This window comes from Lytechinus pictus, chromosome 5 (assembly GCF_037042905.1).
Source record: "Lytechinus pictus isolate F3 Inbred chromosome 5, Lp3.0, whole genome shotgun sequence".
NCBI lineage: Eukaryota > Metazoa > Echinodermata > Echinoidea > Temnopleuroida > Toxopneustidae > Lytechinus > Lytechinus pictus.
This window is the reverse complement of record NC_087249.1, coordinates 24,415,653-24,440,349: the sequence shown is the minus strand read 5'-3', so window position 1 is coordinate 24,440,349 and position 24,697 is coordinate 24,415,653. Positions and strand designations below refer to the sequence as shown.

The following is a 24,697-nucleotide window of genomic DNA, read 5'->3' as shown; positions in this document are numbered from 1 at the left end:
TCCCACACCCTCCCGCTTGGGCACTATGCGCGCTCATTTCTTAGATTCTTATTTTTTTATACTCAAAGGTTGGCAGGTATGCATTGGTCTGCCAGTCTGCAGAAAATTGCACTGTTGACTGAAAAAAAAAGGATCTGTCGGTCGATTTAACTCAGGCTTGATGATTATTATTACTATCAATAACATGTACATGCATCGATCACAATTTAACCAAAGCTCAACTTCTCCTTTATTATTTTTAGGACACCAACATGGCTGAAAGTTCATCCAAAGAATGCAAGATACCGGAGGAGTTAAAGAAATTTACGAGAGCTGTACTCTTGTCCAAGATCGGAGGGGTGCCCCTTGAAAAGTTTTCTTCTGATTTCAAGAATCTTGCTGGCTACCCACTTCATTTCGAGGAGCTTGGTTTCTCTACACTCAGATCACTCCTAGAAGCTATGCCTGATGCTGTCAGGTAAAATAACATAGCTCAGTCTATGTCAACCTGAATTTTCAAAATATCTCTTTATTTATGCTCCAGCTGAATATCCCTATCATTAAAAGTCAAGATTATTTATGGAGATGCAATTTATGTGATATTTCACGGGTTTCATTTGAATTTGCAAAATTTCATGATTTTTTAATGAAAATGCAATCTATGTGATATAGTGGAGGGTGGGGTAAATAAGGCCACCTTTTTTATAATTTCAATTATATCTTTTTAATGTAAAGCAGTAGAAGCATGATTAGGTGTCTATTACTAAATTTAGTTCTAGAGTAGACTGACATAATTAGAATCAGCCTAATTTGCATATTAATGAGCCATAACTATTTCTGTCAGTTATTAAAACCTATTATTTGTTGCTGTATTCAAATTCAAATTAGCTCAGTTAGTTTGATAAAATCACTAAACATTTAATATTAACAATCATATTAACATTTCATGTAGTTATCTACAAACCCCCATTTTAGGATTGATTTATTAATCCTATCCGATATTATTGAAAAAAAAAATTCTCTGATTGTGTTTTCTACTGTCACAGTTACATGTATATTATTGTGTATATGTGTTTTATTGGTAGTGGACACATACATTATGTATAGTAAAGAGTGGTGATGTCTACACTCTACACTGCATTTTTAAGTTTTAACAGATATAACCACAGTTATGTTTAATCTGGTTGGCCTCATTTGCTCATCGGACATGTTGAGTTCATAGGCATTCAGTCAGAAAAAAAGAGGGACAGTGGTAAAATTTACTACAGTTCTGGCATGCACAATAATACCTTACACAAGTAAACTATTAAGATAAAAGTTAATAAACTGGGTATAATCAGGTAGATATGATCAAAATTATTGCATGACCGTCAAGTTGGGTATGACTGCAATTTTTTTGCTGGAGGTTGTAGTGTGAGGTGTCTACTTCAATAATCCAATGGGTGCCACCTGGGTCATAGAAGGTCAAATTGCATTGCAAATGTAAGTAATAGATATAATGTGGAACATATCATGTTTTAAATACAAAAAAGTGAGATATTAGGTGAATATATTGGCAAAGGTTAAGTTGAGGGTGTGCATATTAAGAATCCGACCGGTTTTACTTTGGCATCTTGAGGAATTTTATTTTTGCGACGTCATAAACCACACCAGCTTTCTTACATTCCTCTTAAATATTTAGCTGATCATGTTTGATATTGAATAAATTTGTGCAGATCACAACAAAATATCACAAAAGTTAGGTCTAGATCTATCTCTTCAAATGTGTCATTTCTAATATTTTTCCGAAACTGTCCGGAGCTGATGCCTGTACTGTGTTAACGAGCTGAGCGCGCGCGCTCGGAGCTCCGGCATAACACTTACCTTCAACTTACACAAATAGGAGTACGTGGGGCGCTGGAGGATACTCGACGATGCAACAATCGCCGTAGAAATGCCCCGTAGATCCGTTGTTATATTTTCAAGGCAAACATGACCAAACAAATAGTCGTAGCATGATTTTAGACTAATAGATCTATCCTGTATTAGTACTGGTCTGTCCATCCATGTATTAGCTATCTCATACATGTAGGTGATCTACCTGCTGCATTTTAATTCTTTAAACTTGTTAAGTAAATTCATTGTTAAATGATGCTTATCCAAGGAAAAACTTACATTTTCTATGAATAGGGCTATTTTTGTCTCGCCTGCATAGCAGAGCGTGACTAGGCGCTGCTTTTCCGACTTCGGCGGCGTCTTCAACATTGAAATCTTAACCAAGGTTAAGTTTTTGAAATGTCGTCATAACTTAGAAAGTATATGGACATCATTCATGAAACTTGGACATAAGGGTAATCAAGTATTACTGAACATCCTGCCTGAGTTTCAGGTCACATGGCCAAGGTCAAAGGTCATTTAGGGTCAATGAACTTATACCATGTTAGGGGAATCAATATCGAAATCTTAACCAAGGTTACGTTTTTGAAATGTAATGACTTTGAAAGTATATGGACCTAGTTCGTAAAACTTGGACGTAAGGATGATAGTGTATCATTGAAGATCCTGCCTTAGTTTCAGGTCACATGGCCAAGGTCAAAGGTCACTTAGGGTCAACAAACTTTGACAATATTGGGGGGGATTTGTGGAATCGTCATAACTTTAAAATTTTGGGGATCTAGTTGATGAAACTTAGACATAAGAGCAATTAATTATGTATCCGTGAACATCCTGTGCAATTTTCCGGTCACATGACCAAGGTCAAAGGTCATTTAGGGTCAACAAACTTTGATAATGGGGGTGTTTGTGGAATTGTCATCATAACTTTAAAAGTTTATAAATCTAGTTCATGGAAACTTGGGACATAAGAGTAATAATAATAATAATAATATTCCGCATTTATATAGCGCTTAACACATCTGAACGACGTCTCTAAGCGCTTTACAGATATATTATTACCCCGGTCATCGGATCCTTGCATGCCCGCATACAATGTATGCACCTTCTCCACTCCCTGGGGAGCATTCCAACAAGAGTTCCAAGACTCAATTGCTAGGCATACTACATAGGCTTTCGCATCCTACCGGGTACCCATTTAACACCTGGGTGGAGAGTGGCAAATTGTGGATTGACGCCTTGCCAAAGGACGCTAGGCCATGGTGGGATTCGAACACACGACCCTCTGATTACAAGGCGAGAGTCAGAACCGCTACACCACGGCGCTTCCACATGTATCATGTATCCCTGAATATCTTGTGCATGTTTCAGGTCACATGACCAGAATGAAAGGTCATTTATGTTCAATGAACTTTGGCCGTGTTGGGGGTATTTGTTGAATTGGCATCATAGCTTAGAAAGTTTATGGATCTACACATGTTTCAGGAAACATAGACTTAAGGGTAATCGAGTTGTTTTGCACATGTCTGAGGTCACATGATCATGTTCAAAGGTCATGTTGGGTAAATGGACAGTATTTTATTATCATATGAGTGTTTTCTTTTATGAATAATTATTTAATAGCTGTTTTCAAAGTCAGCACTGCTGGAATATCAAATTGCGTAATTCAGGCGAGACTGCCAGAGGCGTTCCACTTGTTTCTATTTGCGTCTTTTCATTCCAAAGTACCAGTTGTATTGAGAAGTTTGAAAGCAATGGTACTATGAAAGTGCTATTTTTCAATTTACATGTATTGGGACAAATTTTTTTTTAACATTCTGTTTAAGGTAAGTACTATTAAACAAGTCTCATCTTCCTAGTGTGTTTTTGAAGATGCCAACAATATAATTTTGATTTATTTGATTTTAGGTTTGAGTACAGTAATGAGGCATCAAAGTGGATGTTATATGGGATAGGAGATCCTAATACATACATGAGCTCTGCAGCAAAGAAGGCACAATACTCCAAACCTGGTGATGGTGAGTTTAACATTTATTAGATGGGGGGGGGGGGGAGCTTCAAGGAGCTCAAGCACATGACAAATCTCCAGGGCCCATTTCATTAAGAGGAACACCCGTGTTCATTTGCCTTTATGGTAACTACTGACAACCTTAATTGTGAATGCCTGCTGAGCCATGTTACCAAAGTAGTTGCCATAATGACAGTTTGATTTCTTTATGAAAGAGGTAATTGGTATGGGCCCATGTGCATTTTTATAGTCTTAATGCATTTTCATTGTGAATTTTGTTTAATGATGGTTATTCAATCTTTCTTTTAAATCCACCAAATATGCTGTTTGTTGTTAAATATTGCGGTTAGAATGCAGAGAAGAAGAATATTATCCATCATTCTATTAGTATACACATCAAAAGGTTGCATTCATAATGAGTGATATGAAAAAGCTATATACAAAGAATATGTCCTGAATTTTTCATCTGATTCAATGATCGAAAAGTTTTTTTTTTCTATAAAAAATAGAAAAATATACAGTTATATCCGATCCACAATAATCTTTAATCTAAAATTCGATCCACAATAATCTTTAATCTAAAATTAGAAAGTTTATTCAATAAACCAATCCACAGTGCCAGTGAACATGACATGAAGTGAAAGCTCTCTGATAACCCAGGTATTACATGCTCAAATCATAGTGATACTGTACATGTATATGGCAATGCAGAATGTATAAATTGTCCAATATAAGTTTTCTAGAAAATAAACAAATTTTTTAATTTCATATCCTCCATATTCTATCCATAATTCAGTAATGAATTTGAAAAAAAGATATGTACACTTTTAGTGGCTTTCCCAAAACTTCAAATAGGCTTTAATGTCAACAGTGGTTGCATATGACCGGTGCATACTTTAGAATGTTACTCAGGAAGTTGCGCAATCCTCAGTGCTAGTGAACATGACAGCAAGTGAAAGCTCTCTGATAACCCAGGAAGTACATGCTCAAATCATAGTGATACTGTACATGTATATTGCAATGCAGAATGTATAAATTGTCCAATATAAGTTTTCTAGAAAATAACAGGTTAATACAATCTTGTAGCAGAAGTCACACTTTCCTGCTTTTTCCAGAAATTGGGTCTCCAAGTTACTTCACAATTATTATATGATGTAGGCCTAATGTACATGTGTCTGGGTGTATATAAGTGCTTAGAGACATAAAGTAATGTGTTATAAAAATAACTGATCATTAATATTATTATATTACTGAGAGGCAAAGCTTCCATTTAAAGTGAGGATTTTCATTATGTTTTTCTTCAATTTCATTTGTTTATTTACTTGATTATATTTGAATTTATCCATTTTTGTTGTCAAACAGGGACAAAGGACAATAATAATAGAAAGAGGAACAGAAGAAAATCTGGAAAGCCAAACAAAGGTTAGTGTTACATGAGTGTGTTGTAGTATTAAATCCAGGGGTGGATCCAGGATTTTCCAAAAGGGGAGGCACATTTTCCCGATGAATATTTGACAAGTAAAAAAAAAAAAAAAAAAGTTTTCATATAAAATTGGAGGTAATTTTTAGTCGGCGGAAAATTTGACAAGCAAAAAAAAAAGGTCCTCACTTTCAAAAGGGGGGCACACTGAGTAAATACGGTATATTTACATTAAAAAAAAATTGATTATGGCTCTCGAAAGGGGGGGGGGGCCGGCTGTGCCCGCTCTGGATCCGCCACTGATTAAATCAATCACTATGCTTTTTCTTACGGGCCCTTGTGGGTGTTTCATAAAGCTGTTCGTAATTTACAAGTGACTTTATGAATGACTGGTGATCCCTCCTTGTGGTAAATGATATTCACACCAAATTTTTATTGATGTTGATTTAGCGCCTAAGAGGGGATCACCAGTCGTTCGTAACGTCACTTATAACTTACGAACAGCTTTATGAAACGCCCACTAGATGCCACTGCTTTTTGTATCGTTCTCTTGTAAAAATTCATTAAATTTGCATGTCTTATTATCATGGTAGGTGACAATCATAATAACAATGATAGAAGCCAAAGGCCAGCCAGTAGAATGGGAGAAGATATCAAGCGGAAAGAAGATGGAGAACTTCGAATACCAAGGAGTAACAGGGGATTCTACTCAGTTTGTGTATATTATAATAACACATTGGGTGAGAAAAAAACCCAAATAATTCAGGTGAGCACCCTGTCTCATTCTTTGAATGATTTTCTTTTTTTACTCTGCCCAACTGGTATACCGTCAGTTGGATTGGAAATGGTTTTATTGTTTTGACTGAACCATGATACTCTAGAATGCTGGACAATGAAACCTTTACTGACTTTATTTTGTTCACTTTTTTTTTTCTTTGTAAGACTGTGTGCATCAGCGCTTAAGAGATGATTAGTAAGAGGCAAATTTGTCATTTTAAGTCACATCAGGGCCCCGTCTTACAAAGAGTTACGATTGATCCACTCAACTACTACAATGGGAAGCCAGCAACATCTACACCTAAAATACATGTTTGTTTAGTATATTTTCTAGATATGATGTATATTCATATATTCATATTTTTCTTGAAAATTCAGTGTGCTTCTCTTTGTTTACAAAGGACATTGTGCAAACTTCCTGAAGAAAGAATTATGACATTGACGGATTTCCATATACTTGAGGTTGATTGGATCAATCGTAACTCTTTGTAAGGCGGGGCTCAGGACCCTGTGACATATAAGATACAATCTAATGTACAATTAAATGCAACTGTCTGTCTATGGAAAATCGTGTATAAAGAGGTTACAATTAATTGTAAATACTAAGTGTATCTCTTAATGTTACACAGCCAGGTTGCTCACGAGGGTGATCGTAAAATCGGAAATCATCTTGTAGGATTGAAAAAGATTGAGATGATTAAATGAAGATTCATTGAATATTACCTAGAAGTTCAATACGAAGTGCTTTCATTTGAATTCAAATGTTTGTTTCATATTTGTTTACTGGTTAAAAGCAACAATCAAATGGAAGTCATTCCATTCAAACCCCAAAAGCATATCTCTCCCGGGCACCTTCATTAAAAAAAGGAATATTTCTGGTATCACATAATATACTGTGCAGGTCGCTATGCAAATATTTGTTGTTTATTCTGTACAAAATTGTATTCAAATCTTTTTACCATCAACCAAAATTGCTCTTAATCAAATTTGACAGTCATAAATCATTTCCTGGAATATTCATAACCATCGGTAAAACAAGGGTTTTGTCATGTGTATCTTGATTATCATGTAATCATATTATCTAGTTGTATTGATTCGGTCTAATTCAACTTTCATTTCTCTTTCTCAATAGGAAATTGTTGAATTATTTGCTACCCAAGGAGATGTTGTAGAAAATTCGTGTGTTAAAAAGTGAGTTTAAAACCAGCTACCTTCTAGCTGTAGAATTATACAAATTCATTGATTTGAAAAAACAAAGCTGTTTATGACCGTATTCTCTTTTTCTTTAATTTGATTAAAGTTCATTTAGAAAAAGACAATTTTGAATTGACACCTGGTACTCATAGCATACATGTAAGTGGCAAATGGCAATGGCAAAGAGAAATAATTTTATTCTACGTTCTGCTGAAAATGTTAACAAGTTAGTGATTATAATATTTGTCTCGCCTGCATAGCAGAGTGAGACTGTAGGCACCGCTTTTCCGACAACGGCGGCGGTATCATCAACATTGAAATCTTATCCAAGGTTAAGTTTTTGAAATGTTGTCATAACTTAGAAAGTATATAATGGACATAGTTCATGAAACTTAGACATAAAGGTAATGGTGTATCACTGAAGATCCTGCCTGAGTTTCAGGTCACATGACCAAGGTCAAAGGTCACTTAGGGTCAACAAATTTGGTCATGTTGGGGGTATTTGTGAATTTGTCATCATAAATTTGAAATTTATGGATCTAGTTCATGAAACTTGGACATAAGAGCAATCAAGTATCCCTGAACATCCTGTGCGAGTTTTAGGTCACATGACCGATGTCAAAGGTAATTTAGGGTCAACAATCTTTGGTAATGTTTGGGGTATATGTGGAATTGTCATCATAACTTTGATAGTTTATGGATCTACATGTAGTTCATGAAACTTTCACATAAGCGTGGAGCGTTGTGGCCCAGTGGATTAGTCTTCGGACTCTGAAACAGAGGGTCGTGGGTTCGAATCCCAGCCATGGCGTAATTTCCTTCAGCAAGAAACTGATCCACAATGTGCTGCACTCAACCCAGGTGAGGTAAATGGGTACCGGTAGGAAGTAATTCCTTAAAAAGCTGTGTGCGCTATGAACGCCTAGCTTAGCCGGGTAATATAGGAGCGCCTTGAGCACCTAACAAGGTGGATATGTGCGCAATATAAATACCCTATATTATTATTATTATTATAAGAGCAACCATCTATCCTGTGCATGTTTCAGGTCACATGATTATAGATCAAAAGTCATTTAAGGTCTATGAACTTTGGCCGTGTTGGGGTATTTGTTGAATTGGCATCACAACTTTAGAAAGTTTTTGGATCTAGTTCATGAAAAATAGACATAAGGGTAATCAAGTATGATTGATTGTTCTGCACACGTCTTAGGTCACATGATCTTGGTCAATGGACTAAATATTCATTATCATATGAATGTTTTCTTTTGTGAATATTTATTTGGTAGCTGTTTTCAAAGTCAGCACTGCTGTTACATCGAATCGCGTAATGCAGGCGAGACTGCCAGAGGGGTTCTACTTGTTTTTTAATCTTGCAATTGCCAACGATTGTGTGACTGGCCCTGATGAACGTACATTTATGTATTTTTGAGTGGATCATTTTATTTTCTTTCCATCTAGCTTGATGTTCTTCCGCTTTCTGACCGAAGACGAAGCCATCTCGGTCATCAAATTATACAATGGACGTTGCCTGTCTGATGGGACACAAATCAGAGTCCAGCCAGCTTCTGAAAGACTAACTTCTAACAACAAAAAACCAGAACCTTCACATGGGAAACCTTCTCTACATGAACAAAGAAAGCTACAGGGGGATCTTATTCACCAACATCTGCAACACAATGAGCCTATACTAACAGAGCAACAGATGTTCCAGCAACAAAGTGGGCCATGGCCATCAGAAGCATACGCATATATGTCACCATATATTGGGATGCAAGAAGCATATGCAAGAATGCATGGAGGTCCATTTTTGCAGGGACATCCACATATGAATAATGGTAAATGTTTTGTTTGTAGTGATCACAAAAGTAAAGGCTTGGATTGATCTGGGTAAGACTGGGAAATTGTTTTGTTTTAAGGTCAAGTACTTGTCCAAAATACCCAGTGGGACTTGGATTTCCTAAAAATTAATGTCCTCGTGTTCAGTAGCAGATCTGAGTTAAGGGTCATGCCACCTCCCCCACCATCCAATGTAATGTCCTTCATTCCAGGATTTTTTTTTTCTTTTCATTTTGCGAGAAATACTGGCAACTTTGGTGGTAATACCATTTTTTTTTGTGGGGGGGGGGGTAGGGAAGCAGAATCTCCCCCCCCCCTATGATGAAATCCTAGAACTGTCACTGTTCATGATCATGCATATTGTGCCTTTTTAGGCATGGTAAGATTTCATTTTAGAAATAAAGTGAATACAGGATTAATTCTGAAATGGCAATCATGAAGAAGCAGCAATTAATTTTGGCTGTTGCCAGTCATCATTAGACAGCTCTGTGAAGTGAGAAAAGGAAGGATATCAGATTTGTATGAAGTAAAGTTTGTTAATTTGTTCTCTTGTTGCAGACAATTTTGAAAGACGAGTGAACCCCGCTCAGGAACTTTGTGTCCGTCACCTCAACAGATCCATTACTGTGGTAAGTGAGATTTACTCAAAAGCCATTATGGAAAATGTAAACACAAATGTCCCTGTACACTTGCTTGTCTTAATCAAAAGATTGTTATGACAGGAATACACGCTTGATAAAATTGAAAATGGAGCGTTGAAGTCTCTTTATCATCAAAGCATACCAAAGGTGAAGGGAAAATAAGGAATCGCTTAGGCATCTGTTCATTTGTCCGTTATATTCATCATTCAGTGTGTTTGTGCCTCCACCCACCATAGTGGTTGCTGGAAGCATTATGTTTTGGGGTTGTTCATCTGTCCTGTTTTTAGCTCATCCGGCCCGAAGAGCCAGATGAGCTTATGCCAGGGCGTGGCGTCCGTCTGTCATCCGTCGTCAGATTTCAATTCTGTTGCTTTTATATGACAGCACTAGGTGGGGGATTCAAAACTTCTACACAGAATTTTGAAACTCATTAAATATGCTAATTTAAGCGCATTTTTCAAAATTCACAAAAAATGCTTCTTTATTTGTTGACCGATTTTGATTTTTTTTCTTCCATCTGGTAGAGTTTCATGAGGTTCACCAAACTTCTTCACAGAATTTTGAAATTTTGACTAGAACAATTTTTATGCTAATTTATGCCAAATTAATTTATGCGTATTTTTAAAAATTCATATAAAATGCTTCTTCTTTATTGGTCAACCGATTTTGATTTTTTTTTCTTCCATCTGGTAGAGCTTCATGAGGTTCATCAAACTTCTACACAGAATTTTGAAATTTGGAGTAGAAAATTATTTATGCTAATATATGCAAAATTCATAAATCACAGAAAATGCCTCTTTGTTGACTAAATTTCAAAATGCTTCTTCGTCATTTCAAGTCTGATTTCAATTCTGTTTTCTTTATATGATAGCATTAGGTGGGGGATTCAAAACTTCTACACAGAATTTTGAAACTCATTTGAATATGCTAATTTATGCATATTTTTAAAAATTCACATAAAATGCTTCTTCTTTAATTGTTGACCGATTTAGATTTTTTTTCTTCCATCTGGTACAACTTCATATAGGTTCACGAAATTTATGCTTAATTTATATGAAATTTATTCATAGATCAAAAAATGCTTCTATGTCATTTCTTCATAAAGTTCAATTCTATATCCTCAATTTATGTCACCAATATAATTCACTACAGTGTCAACTGGGCTGAAATTAAAATTGTGTTAAATTTTGTTGCGAGATGCCGGATGAGCTCCACATCATTGATGTGCTAGTTATTCTCATGAATCAATTGATAGATAAACTTCATACTTGGTCCATGTACAAATACGGGAGTGACAATGACCTGGTTAGATTGTGGGGTCACAGAGATCATTATTTGACAAGTTCATTATGTAATACGTCCATGGTCTGGCAATGGCAGAGGTGTAAACTTTGACTGCATGCAATCAAGAATCCATCTAGTTTTTGAGCAAGTTTCTATATTTTGTTATTAACTATGTCCCCATTTTTCCAAATATTACTAAAATTTGGTAGTTGATCTCTCACAGGCAACTGAAAATCTGCAGGGGTCAACAACCTTTTTTTAAAATCCCAATTTGAAGTTTTTTAGCAGGTTGATAATAATGGACCATAACTGCCCTTATTTGTCCAATTGTGACAGTCTTATTTTTTTTCTCACTGTTTCGTAAAAGCTGGTATGTAAAATTGAAATTTTCTTGTGGTTTATCGCAGGAAGATATCATGTCCCATTTCTGGCCGTTCAACCCACTGTTTGCAAGAATGCGGAGTAAAACTGATGGCAATGATAGAAAGTAAGTTTGTCAAGGTAATCATGGTTTTCGCAAAGGTATTTTTGTCTCTTAGATTTTTTTTTGGACAAGCTGTGAAAACTACAGTAAGAAAATGCATTTTCAATCTTCCATGCGTGCTTATCTAAAGATTGTCTATTCTTCATCTTTTCGTTGTGTGAATGCACGATAAGTGGTTGGGATTGCCCATTCAGAATAGTAGTTATTAGCACTCTTTTCTGCCTTTGGTTCCAGAACATAAAATAAATCAACAAAGATACTGGAAAATAACCATAATCTGATAAACTGGCAACAGAAGTAAGAAAATATGAAATGAAATAAAAATTCAGGTTACTACTACATCCATGTAATATGTTTTAAAGAAAATGAATAATATCATTTGCATAAAGATGTAGTTTACAATATTTTACATGTTTAACAGGTATTACATAACAGGCATGAATGAAATTTGTACTTGAAAATGCAATGCAGAAAGAGGGATTACATCAATATGTTATTCAATCCTGCATTTTGTAAATCTACATCAGTTCTGCTTGATCAAGGGATACATCATTTAGGAGTCCATATTTGTACTTGCGTTGTGTCCAAATCACTTTCAACCGTGATCAAGCGTTTGACAGTCTTTCTGCCACTTGATTAAGAGCTATTATTCGACCAACAGACAACCAGGCATCTATGATTTTAATGCTAGTGTTTAATGTTTTTCAAGAACGTAGCATTGACCCATGTTAAATCCCCATTACCCATCTTCTTGCCTCTTAGTTCACTTTGTTTTAGTAGTACAACTTGCCGCACATGGGAAGCGATGGACTTTGTGATAATGGCTCTAGGTTTCATATGAAAGCCATGAAGGTCTTTTGAATCCTTTACTGCATTGGGTAACTCTTGTTTATTGTGATTCAGTCACATCTGTCTTTTCCCCCAACATCTTTTTTCTTGCCCAGTCGATGTGATCACTCAATATCATTCTTGGATATTGAAGGGTCTAGATATTAATGGTACATGTACCTAGCAACCTTACAGACTTACTGTTGACAACATGTTTATGTTTGAAAAAAGAAAATGGAGAGTATGACTGGTAACATTTTTTAAAGGAAATTTCATTCAGACTTCATCTTGAGATGGCACAACTCGTCTTGAGTCCATTTTGTTTGCTTGTTATACTCTCCCAGTATCTTTATGCTATGCTCAGATTGTTATTGTGCCCTTCTCTCTTTACCCTCAGATACTTTGCCTTTGTTGCATTTGGCTGTATTGCTGATGCACATAACGCTGAAGTCGGCCTACAGGGAAGCAGGATAAAAGGCTGCCGTATTTCTCTTGAAATAGCCAAAACAAAACGCCATACAGACAGTTTGGCAGATGGAGATGCCACGTTGCGGCAGGACAAAAATTCCAATAACGTCAAACCAAGTGAGTTTGAGTCATGTATTAAATGTTTTGTTAGAAGTTTTTGTTTACTTTGTAATCATATTTCATGAATTGAATTGATATTTGTTCAAACAAAATTTCTCAATTGGCATTGTAGCTTGATATATACTGACGTGCATGGATTGCCCAACTACAAAGGACAGGACTCTTATATAGTTTCTTTAGCAACAACCTGGGACCAACGTTTCTTAGCCAATTCAATTCAATTCAAGTTTATTTTGCTCTCTGCATAAAAATGAACATAATTGTGGTAAAATACATGGGAACAAAGTTTACATAACATCAAAGACATAAAAGTAATACAAAAAAGCATTGAGAGTGAAGCCGCCAAAAAGGAAAAGAATATCCTTATAAAACGGCCGACCCACCTTACTTTAAAAAGAATAACAATTATTGACAATATCAAAAGTAATAAAACAAAAACAAAAAAACAATTAGAAGACAATACAAAGGCATAGATACACAAAATGATAAGATTTAGATTATATATAAAACATATTTACAAACAGGTTTAATTATCAAATATAAAGTTTCTGAAGTTACGTTTGAAAATATTAAATGAACAAGATGTTTTCAAATTAACCGGCAAAGAATTCCAAAGTAGTGGGCCACGAAAGAAAATAGATTTATGAGAAAGGCAAGTTCTTATTTTAGGAAAGTGGAAGTTTGCAGCATTTCTTGTAGGGTATTCATGAATATTATAATTTAATTTAAAATCAATTAATAATCAATTAACAAACCAATATTATAATTTAATTTAAAATCAATTTATGATCAATTAACAAACCAATGATCTTACTTAAATTGTCAGGGAATGACCACTTCCCAGTGCTGCTATCTTTCATGAAATTTATGCACGGAGGTAATCATGCCTTCAAGCATGAATGTAACTCAAAATGAAATGAAATGGATGAAGTATATGATATTCACAAGAAATGTGCAGAATTTTACAATACACATGTCTGGAAGCCGAATGAATTAAACAATGGCATACAAAGAATTTCATATAACAAACATGATTATGAGTTTATCTGCATGTCATGTGATTGAAGTGTTTTTTCATTATACCCTAGCCGAATCAAGAGACCAACGTGATAGTTCCCTATCCGACGTCGAATCTGTTGACAGCATCTCAGCTGAGGTTGAAGTGAATGACGATCCGAACACTCCTTCATACATGGACAGTAAGATACCTATTATTGATGATTCACCTTACACTGCTAATAAGACATCCCGTTCAGATGATACCATGAGTTCAGGAGGCAGCGAGGATTCTTCTGTGACAAGTCAACAAGGAGGCGTCCCGTTCGGAAGAGGTAGGGGGTCGTTGCCTGGCTACATGTCGCCGTCTCCCGGGAGAGGTCTTGCTCTGCTTAGTAGTAAGGGAACGGAGAAGAAGAAACCCAGACCAAGCCTGGCAGATCTGGCGGACAGGCTCCATGAACTCTGAAGATTGTGCAGCTGATGGTTGTTGGCTCTTCACCTGAAGTACCAAGTTTGATCTCTAAGTGGGAAGCTATTGCAGTATAAATGCGAGAGCTCACTAGACCCTGTAAAATTGCTGTATTGATAGGCCTGATATGCATAGAAAGATGTATACTCATAAAGCAAATCGTGCAATTACGTATGCTTTCAGGGTATGTGAAGAGGGTCTGTACCATCAGATTGACTGTAGAAAATGCAGCCTCTGAAGCTGTGTATTACTCCTGCTGAAATCCAGGTCCAGATAAAAATCATAGTGCATGTATAATAATTTCATTTGTCTTCACAGGAATGATGCATGATGATGATGAGGTGTCCTCTGTATGTAGGTTTCTCTTCTAGCTCGAAAATTCTGCTCAGATTACAATTATAAACTGTACTTCTAAGAGAGGTGAAGACATCTGTACTGACCGAACAGAAAACTTGTTAGCGCTAACAATGCGCTCACAGAGGCCTTGTTACAACAAGTAATGTGGCAGCAATGCCCTATGATACAACAATGCATTACTTTATGAATCAAATAATAAATGGATATAGAATGATTGTATTACAATGATGATTGATTTCGCAATAACGTATGTATGTATTATTTACCTCAGGCATGTGATTATTTTTTTTACGTAATTGATTGTGTTTCTAATTCCCGTTTTTCATTATGTTGTAATTTTTATGTATATTGTGTATTTGATTTTATGTCTGAAAATCTGTAATTCGGCCTTCGGGCCGCGAATGATTTTTTTTGTTCAAATAAACCATTTCTATTCTATTCTATTCTACTTACACATTGAAATAAATGTTTTGACTTCACAATCCAAAAGATATGACTGAGCTTACTGTTAGCGCTCTGTTTGGCTCACAACATTTTTGTGCGGCCGGCACTGGTTTTCTAAACATCAATTGGGCATGTTCGGCCTAGAGAATGTAAAAACAAACTAAAATCATTCAATATTTTCCTGGAATATTTCAATTTTCATGAATTTTATTGATACATCTAATCAGAATCCTGTATGTGACAGTTAATGGACACCTGATAACTCCCTCCTGAGGGCAGCTCCCACAAATCATCTCTCAAGGATAGCTTTCCTGGATGGGAAGTCCTCCAACGACAATCCCCTTGAAATAATGATATGCACCATCATTGTTTACATTTCATTGGCTCTGACTATGTGATTTCTATTTGACTTTCCTGTTTTGAAGAGCTGGCCTCTATTTTGTCCCACATTGGCAAACAGAAGTGACTAACCAAAAAAAAATTTCTGTAAGCAATCAAGATTTATTCAGTAACGTCAAATGACGTGTTGCTGATCATCATCACGACCTGCTGATAGTTCTACAATTTGCAAGTGACAATTAAGTCTAAAAGGACCCATGGTGTTGTGATTGTCCTGTAATGAGTCCAGTATTTATAAGTAGCCACGATTATCTGTTATATGCGGCGTTGTTTCTTCTTTTATTTTGTCAGTTTAATAATTAAATTTTTAAGATCAGATAATTAGATTTTTAAGACAGTCAAATCACATTTGTTTATTTCATTCACATACCTGCAAACCTTTTTTTATTCAATCTTGGGGCCTGTTTCATAAAATAATTGCAATGGTTGTAACTTGGCCATTATGGCAACTACCATGGTAACAGGGCTCAGCAGCCAATCAAAATGTAGGTTACCATGGCAGTTGCCATAATGGAAAAGTTACAACAGTTGCAACTCTTTATGAAACAGTCCTCTGATGTTTTAACCCCCTTTAAAAGGAACATTTTAGTGTGCTACTAGTTTTTAAAGGCTCAGATTGCTTTGATGTGAACATATTCCAGTAATATAACATCCATCATCATGTCTTCTGATGAAACATGTGTCAGCAGAAAGTCAGCAGAAAAATCAATCTACTTAAGATGTAAGAAAAAAAATCATACCTTCTCATCTTAAAAATGTTCCCCATTTCCGGACATCCATTTATCGTAAAATACAGTCAAAACTGTCTTTGCAGCCATCAAAATTGTCTCCCATTTTTTAAAAATGTGCATTATAGAACGTGTCTATAAAGGCCACCTGTTTCCATTCGCCACTTGTTCTGTTTCCTTCAAGGGCGTCTGAGTAGACAGGTTTGACTGTATAATTTGATTGGTTATACAGAATCAGAAACCAGAAAAGAACATTTCCAACTCCATTAAGCCTGAGCTATTTTTAATATTACCCCCCCCCCCCACAGCAGCTTTTACCAGTACATCTCTTGCTATTATTGACTTCGAAGTTGTGTTTTATTTGTATGTTGGCAAATTTTGGCAAGTTAATCATGTTTTGGGCTGCATGCAGTCACCCCCCCCTCCCTCCGAATCAGTGTGTTGAAGAAAAAATGACTTGGATTCCATGGAAGTTTTCTTATGATTGAGAATGCAAGCAAGCGCTAGAAAATAACACATTTTGAAGTGTTCTGATTGCCAGAATCACTTGAGTCAACAGATAACATTTTCATTTATGATATTTATAAAATGTCACACATTTATCCCACAAATCCACTAGTTTATATCAATAGAGACTTGTTAATGATGAATTTCTACTGGATGATTAAGCTACTTTTCTTAGTTATTAGATTGGAATGTTAATATCATCTCATGAAAAAGAAATTGATGTAGTCTTGTATTTTTAAAGTTATCTGAACAGTATAAACCATGTTCACAGTGACAAACATTTAGTGTTTCATGTTTGCATTCAAACCATGGGACAGTTCATACTGATTTAAAATTTATTTCCCTTATTTTTAAGAAATTGAAAAGCCTGGTTTTATGCAATGATGCCCAAGAATCCTGTCGATCTAAATACAGGTTTCTCTGGGCTGCTTGGTTTGTTGAAAATTCATGTATGATATTTTTAATTGTGGGTTTGATGAATGCAAGATAGAAAGATGCGTTCATATATTTTTTCTGAAGGCTTGTTCAAATTGGCAAAATAATGCCCAGTAACCCTGGCTTTTTTCAGACCAAAGTCACCTTTAGTTTGGAATGAATACCTTTTTTTTGTCATTTTTTTCTTCAAAACTAGCAACCCCTCTTCAAAAATTGTTCCTAGGCCCATGCCAGTAACAGAGCTCAGCAACTATGCCAAGCTTTTTTTTGGGGTACAAATTCCATGATATGAGAGGAAAACTAATTCTGAAGAGGCAAGACTTTTTTAATGTCACCTGGCTTTTAAAGCATGTGGACCGATAACAATTAAATTCTTGAATAGTTAGGATAGAAATATTGTCCAATAATGCAAGGCAAAAATTGATTCATTTTTTAGACACAAATTGGGGGGGTATTTTAAACCATGTCTGAAATCTAAAACAAACATTGCTGAGCTTTACTGTTCCATTAAATGAGGTAGAATTATCAATAAAGAAGTCTGAAATTGCAATGCAGATAATTCGTATTCTGGTTTGATGTGATGCACTCGTCATCGTCGGGCATTAGATGATGATGTGTGCATCCCATTGAAATGAAGCAGAAATTATTTTCACAGTGAATTAAGATTCTTTATTCATGATTTGAACTCAAGCCAAATGAATAATGGTCATCATGACTCGATGTAGTAAGTATGAACAATGCTTAAAAATCAAAATTGATCGAGAGTGGTGATTGATTATTATTTATTTTTATTTTATATATAAATTGATATTTTAATAATCACAAATGGTTGTGTAAATGCCGTAGAAATAAAATCGTAGCTCCTTTTAAAATATACGATTTTATTTCTATGGCATTTACTAAACCATTTGTGATTATTTTATTACATATGCCGAAGCAGACTATTTCTATTTTAATTGATATTTTAATCTGTATATTGAGAACTTTATTTCAAAAGTTTTTTTGGTTTAACGACTCATTGTATTATAATTTCAGAGGAGACATTGGGATACATCTCATGCATGTATGTAGTACATCTCAATTACAGGCTGAATTCGATATTTATGCTTTCGAATAAATTTTATCCCAGCAACTTTGATTGTGAAATGATTTTATGGTTGGTGCTTGCCTTCCACTTTTTGAAATTCATTTTAATATTAAAAAAATATGTATTATGACTTGCATTTTTCCATCATCATTTTGAAATTTTGTAATCATGCTGAAAATAAGAGCCCTTTTAATAATAAACCATCTTGTATTTTTAGGCCAACATTATCCATCCCTATGGGGTACAGGATATATCTTTTTTTTTTTTTATAATTTTATTTTGTTTATTCATTAACTGTTTTTAAGCTATCAAGAGAGTGTTGTCTATCAGATCAAAATAATCTTGTGATCATAATGAAGAATTAATTGCATTTAAGTACATTATTATTATTATAGGTTTGTAATTTCAGTTGTTTAAATAGTTAGGATGTCTTCTTTTTTTAAGGAGAAACGCCAAAGTTACAAAATGATATCATTCTCCTTTCTTGTTTTAGAGGGTCTATTTCAATTTCCATTTTATCTCCTGAAAAATGAAGTCATATACTGTATTATGAAAGCAACACTAATGAGGGTCATGCAAGTATTCTGATGGAAATGACAACCTTTCAGACAATAGGGATAACCAAAATAATGTTAAATAATTCAATTGAAGTTAGTTGATACAGTCTGCATCCTTAATTTTAAATGTAAATCTTTCGTACTCCTGTTGAAATGTTAATGATCATTCATATTCATGTAAACAATGCAGTTAATTATATTTCATACAGTGCATTCATGTATCAAGATCCCTTTGTACAAAAATTATAGAAATAAAATTGCCAAAATTTGATCCGACTATGTTGATATTAATTTCGCGACTCAAATGTGATAATCAAAATGGTTCATTGAGCCATTAGTCAAACATGGGGACTAGTAATTTGCTGGAAACTGAAACATATTGTAGCTTATCATTTTTCCACTGGTGTATATGTTTTTTCATTTTCATGTTTGCTTCTGATCAGGGCCATATTCAATTGAAAGTGTTGATTTTGTATTTTACTTAGCATTTTACTTGGCTAAGCAAAATGATTCAACTCATATTCAGGTCACTGCACTTAGCCAGACTTAGTCTGGTAGGCAGCTGACATAGATTTAAGCAAAATACTTAGTCAAATAATGCAATTAATTGGCAAAGATGGATAAGTATACTCTGGCTTAAGTATCGAATACCAGCCCAGGCCTTTAAGATAAAGAGCTCTGTAATATTACTTGTAAGATATGTAAAAAAGCAGCCATAGGACATTATCTTCTTCAAAATAGAAGTATCCATATTTTATTGTAAAGTCATAGTAAAGAAACATTGATTCCTAAATCATTTTACGCTATTAGCTTTCATCCAAACTGTTATAAACACATAATGGAGAAAATACAAATTTCCGAAATACGTTTACACATTACAATGGCAGTATACCACAGCTCACAACTTGGTTTGACAGTAAAGTAAGTTTGAATTGTACCTTAAACAAAACATACAAATTTATTATAGGATGTTATACCCCTTTCATAAACCCATCCTCCAAATATCCGCCTAAGAGTAATGCGGATAATTCAATAAAAATTGCATTCACAAACTCCAAAAATAATCCGCACTATTTTTTACGAGCGCCCGACCTGAAAAAGGCGGATAATTGTCATGGCAACTGCACACACCCCCTCCGATGGGGATGTGTTGGAAAAGGGTGACCTTGTGACCGCACCATGGCAATTATCCGCATTACTTTGGAAATGCGTTTATAAAGTCAAAATCTGGTTAGACGGGTCAATATACGACCAAAAATAGCCTTACCCGGAACTAATTGCAACAAATGATTTTTCAACGGTATTTTGTATTATTTGATCTCAGGAATAACATACTAAAAATCTACCAAAATCCGCATCCGGGAAAGTGGTTATTTTCAAGATGGCGTCCAAGATGGCCGCCATTCACTGAAAATCGATACAACTGACACATTATCCACCTTAGAATCCTATTTCGGTCCATATTCCATGGTCTGGTGGTACAAAAAATGATTTCGGCTAGAAAGAATTATAAGCCCTCCAGGGTACCAGGAAAATCCAAGATGGCGCCCAAATGGCTGCCATGGACTGAAAATCCACAATTCATCTAAGTTTGTTTTTATTCAATGGTTTTAAGGGTGAAATGGTACATTGAAACAAGCTACAAGGACAGCCAGTGGTCTGGTGTGTCCAAAAATCCAAGATGGCTTCCGAAAATGGAGTTTAAAATGGCTGTTGATAATTAAAATGGACATAGTTCATTTCATATCCGCCTGGGACATACGGATTTTGGTGTCTAGACCATGATTTCAATGGTCAAATAAGACATTGGGACAAGTTACAAGGACAGTCAGTGGTCCAGTATGTTAAAAAATCCAAGATGGCTTCCAAAAATGGAGTCGAAAATTGCTGTTGCTACTTGAAAAAAACGACAGTTTGCTCAATGTCCAGAAATATGATTTTTTTTTTGTCTATACCATGGGTTAAATGGGTCAAATAATACACTGGGACAAGTTACAAGGAAAGTCAGTGGGCTGGCATGTGCAAAAATCCTCAAAGGATTCTAAAAATTGATTCTGAAATGGCTTCTAATATATAAAGCGGACATAGTTAATTTAATTTTGGCCTGGGATATTTGGTTTTGATGTCTAAACCACTGGTTTCAAGGGTCAAATAATATATTAAGATAAGTTACAAGGACAGTCAATGGTCTGATATGTCCAAAAATCGAAGATGGCGTTCAAAAATTGGTTTTAAAAATATGCTGCTGATACCTAAAGCAGACAAAGCTCATTTCATATCGGCCTGAAAATGTGATTTTGGTGTCTAAAACACTGGTTTCAAGGATCAATTAATACATTAGTGCAAGTTACAAGGACAGTCAGTGGCATGGTCGGGCAAAAAACCTAAGTTGGCTTCCAAAAATTGATTCTAAATTGACTGCTGCTACTTAAAACGGACATAGCTTCTTTCATATCGGCATGGGAGATGCGATTTTGGTGTCTAAACCACTGGTTTAAGGGCCAAAATAATACATTAGGACAGGTTTTAAGGCCAGTCAGTGGTCTGGTATGACCAAAAATCCAGTATGGCTTTCAAAACTTGATTCTAAAATGGCTGTTGATACTTAAAAGTGGCATAGCTCGTTTTGAATCCGCCTGTGAGATATGATTTCGGTGTCTAAACTATGGTTTCAAGGGTAAAATTATATATTAGGACAAGACAATGGCAGTCAGTGGTCTAGTATGTCCAAAATTACAAGATGGCTTCCAAAAATGGAGTAAAAAAATGTCTGATGTTGCTTATAAAAGGACATAGTTTGTTTAATATCTGTCTGGGGAATATGAGTTTGGTGTTAAAACATGGTTTAGAAGGGTCAAGTAATACACTGGGGTAAGTTAAAAGACCAGTCAGTTGTCTGTATGTTAAAAAATCCAAGATTAATTTTGAAATGGGGTGTAAATTGACTGTTGCTGTTTAAAAGTATGCATAGTTTATTATAAATACACCTTAAAGGTATGGTTTTGCTGTCTATACTAGAGTTTACAGGGTCAAGCAATACATTGGGTTAAGTTGAAAGGGCAGTCAGGTGTCAGGTATGTCCAAAAATCAAAGATGGCTTTAAAAATGGGGGTCTTAAATGACTGCTGTTACTTAAAAGTGGATGTAGAACATTATAAATACACCTTGGGGATATTGTTTTGGTGTCTACACTAGGGTTTCAAGGGCCAAACAATACTTTGGGACTGGTTACCATGATATGCAGCTATCCATTTTGCCTTAAAATCCAAGTTTGCTTTAAAAATGGGTTCTAAAGTGACTACTGTTACATTAAATATCTACCTGTTAGAAATAATCTTGGTGCCTACACTTAAATGCATGGGGACAAGTAATCATATCGTTTCATGAGTTGGTAACAGCACCCATTTTAATGAAATTTTAGAATCCATCATGGATTCTTTGACAAAATGGGGTACTAACCATCCTTGTTACTTGTCCGAATGTATTATTTGACCCTTCATACCACAATTTGGACACCAACATTATTTCTTGCAGATGAATATTGTAGAACTCTGACCACTATTGAATGATATGAGTCGTTTTAGATTCCTTTTTAAAAAACCCTCTTGTGTTTTAGGCAAACTGGACAACTGCATATCAATGTAACCAGTCCAAACGTATTATTTTACTCATGAAACCATAGTGTGGACACCGAAATCATATCTCCTAGATGGATTTTAAATGAATTATGTCCATTCTTAAAGTAACAGCAGTCATTTTAGACTCCAATTTTTGGAAGCTTTCTTAGATTTTCGACATACTGGACCACTTACTGTCCTTGTAACTAATTTTCTGCCTTTGAAACCATGATATAGGCAACAAAATCATATGCCCTTGACGAATAAAACATGAACTATGTTCATTTTTAAATACCATCGCGGTTAATTAATACTATTTTTTAAGCCATCGTGGACTTTTGGACATACGTGACCACCAATCGTCTTTGTAACCTATCCCAATTTATTATTTGACCCATTTAACCAATGGTATAGGCACACAAATCATATTCCCGGATATTGAACAAACTATGTTGGGTTTTTTTAAGTAGCAACAGCATTTTTTACTCCATTTTTGGAAGCCATCTTGGATTTTTTTAACATACCGGACCACTGACTGTCCTTGTAACTTGTCCCAATGTATTATTTGAACATGGTCTAGACACCAAAATCATATCTCTCAGGTGGATGTGATATGAGCTATGTCCATTTTAAGGATTAACAGCCATTTTAAACTCAATTTTTGGAAGCCATTTTGGTTTTTTCGACACACCAGACCACTGGCTGTCCTTGTAACTTGTCCCGACGTACTACTTCATCATTAAAACAATCGAATGGAAACCAAATTAAAGCCACTTAAGTAAGTACTAGATGAATTGTGGAATTTTTAGACTAGGGCAGCCATTTTGGGCGCCATCTTGGATTTTCCTGGTAGCCTGGAGTGCTAATATGCACTCTAACTTGTATAAATAAATTATTTTACCCATTGGACCATGGAATATGAATCCAAATAGGATTCTAGGGTGAATAATGAGTGAGTCATATCCATTTTTAGTGAATGACGGCCATCTTGGACGCCATCTTGAAAATAACCACTTTCCTGGATGCGGATTTTGGTAGATTTTTAGTATGTTATTCCTGAGGTCAAATAGTACAAAATACCGTTGAAAAATCATTTGTTGCAATTTGTTCCGGGTCAAACCATATATTGACCCGTCTGGGTCCCGATGCCGCTATTATGCGGATAATTGCAGCATCGAAATAATGCGGATAACTCTGGTCCCGCTCCGATTTTACGACCAAATTATGCGGATATTATCCGCATAATTGGGTTTATGAAAGGGGTATGAGATCTTTATTTCTTAATTACAATACTAACGGTTATTTCATTTGTCCACTAATTACCTTCATGAGTTTACATAATATTAATGTCTATACATGATGTAATCAATTCAATTTGAAATATTGCACTTGGGTAACACAGTACAGACAATAAACATGTACTACATATATTAGTAGACAAAGTTCAATTCACATGGAATCAAATATACAAAAAAATCATAATGGGAGAGCTTTGTGCTTTCTTTCACCTGTGGATTGTTAACCTATTGCCTACTTGAACCAGGTGATTCCTGTATATAAAGCCTATGGGGATAACAGAATTCAGTAGTCAACAGGTTAAAGGTAAATGCTAGTTTTGGTAACGATATCAAAATGAGTTCGTACAAAATCCAATGAAATGACCACCAAAGTGTCTGTTTGTATAAATAAAACATATGTGCCAAAGGATTCTGGAAGAAATTGTGTAATTGCTGAGAAATCAGCAAATAAGCACAGGATTCGGGTAGAGCGTCCACTGTCCCACGTGCGCTTATCTGTGTTGGGGAAGTTCAGTCTGAACATTTTTCAGCGTAGATTTCAAGATTTCACAAAGTTCAGTTTATGTAACTGTTTCAGATCTAGATCTTCGATGATATACTGACAATTAAGCCTGGTTTTACAGACTTTCTCATGAAATCAGTGTTTACTGCAACTTCTGGAATTTCTCTTTAAGCTTGTGCAAAATTATGTTAGGCATGACAAAAAAATGACGTTGCCCTCATTCAAGTTCACTTGCAAACACAAACAAGATTATCACTGCATGCACGTTTAGCACAGTAGACTGCGCAGTAACCAATCAGAATTGCCCTTTCAAATTAGCGATTAATCGCTATTAAACCTTTGTGTTACGTCAGGGCCTGGGGGAGTGTTTCATGAAAGGGCTAGCAG

The 24,697-nt window shown here is 35.4% G+C and overlaps 1 protein-coding gene across 1 annotated transcript; it reads left to right on the top strand.

The window, feature by feature from the left end:
* The first annotated feature begins 221 nt into the window (after positions 1-221).
* Positions 222-19,165, top strand: LOC129262237 (uncharacterized). The gene is made up of 10 exons (XM_054900322.2): positions 222-457; positions 3,760-3,869; positions 5,222-5,281; positions 5,873-6,045; positions 7,189-7,247; positions 8,709-9,085; positions 9,645-9,715; positions 11,419-11,498; positions 12,721-12,908; positions 14,000-19,165. The coding sequence occupies exons 1-10, from the start codon at positions 252-254 to the stop codon at positions 14,374-14,376; spliced, it is 1,701 nt and encodes a 566-aa protein (XP_054756297.2). The 5' UTR covers positions 222-251; the 3' UTR covers positions 14,377-19,165.
* Positions 19,166-24,697: the final 5,532 nt, after the last annotated feature.

Excerpts from the sequence above, each read along its gene's own strand:
- LOC129262237 (XM_054900322.2), top strand. The coding sequence starts at position 252 with ATGGCTGAAAGTTCATCCAAAGAATGCAAGATACCGGAGGAGTTAAAG. Across the intron at positions 6,046-7,188 it reads AAAAAACCCAAATAATTCAG|GAAATTGTTGAATTATTTGC; the intron begins GTGAGCACCCTG and ends CTTTCTCAATAG. Across the intron at positions 7,248-8,708 it reads GAAAATTCGTGTGTTAAAAA|CTTGATGTTCTTCCGCTTTC; the intron begins GTGAGTTTAAAA and ends CTTTCCATCTAG.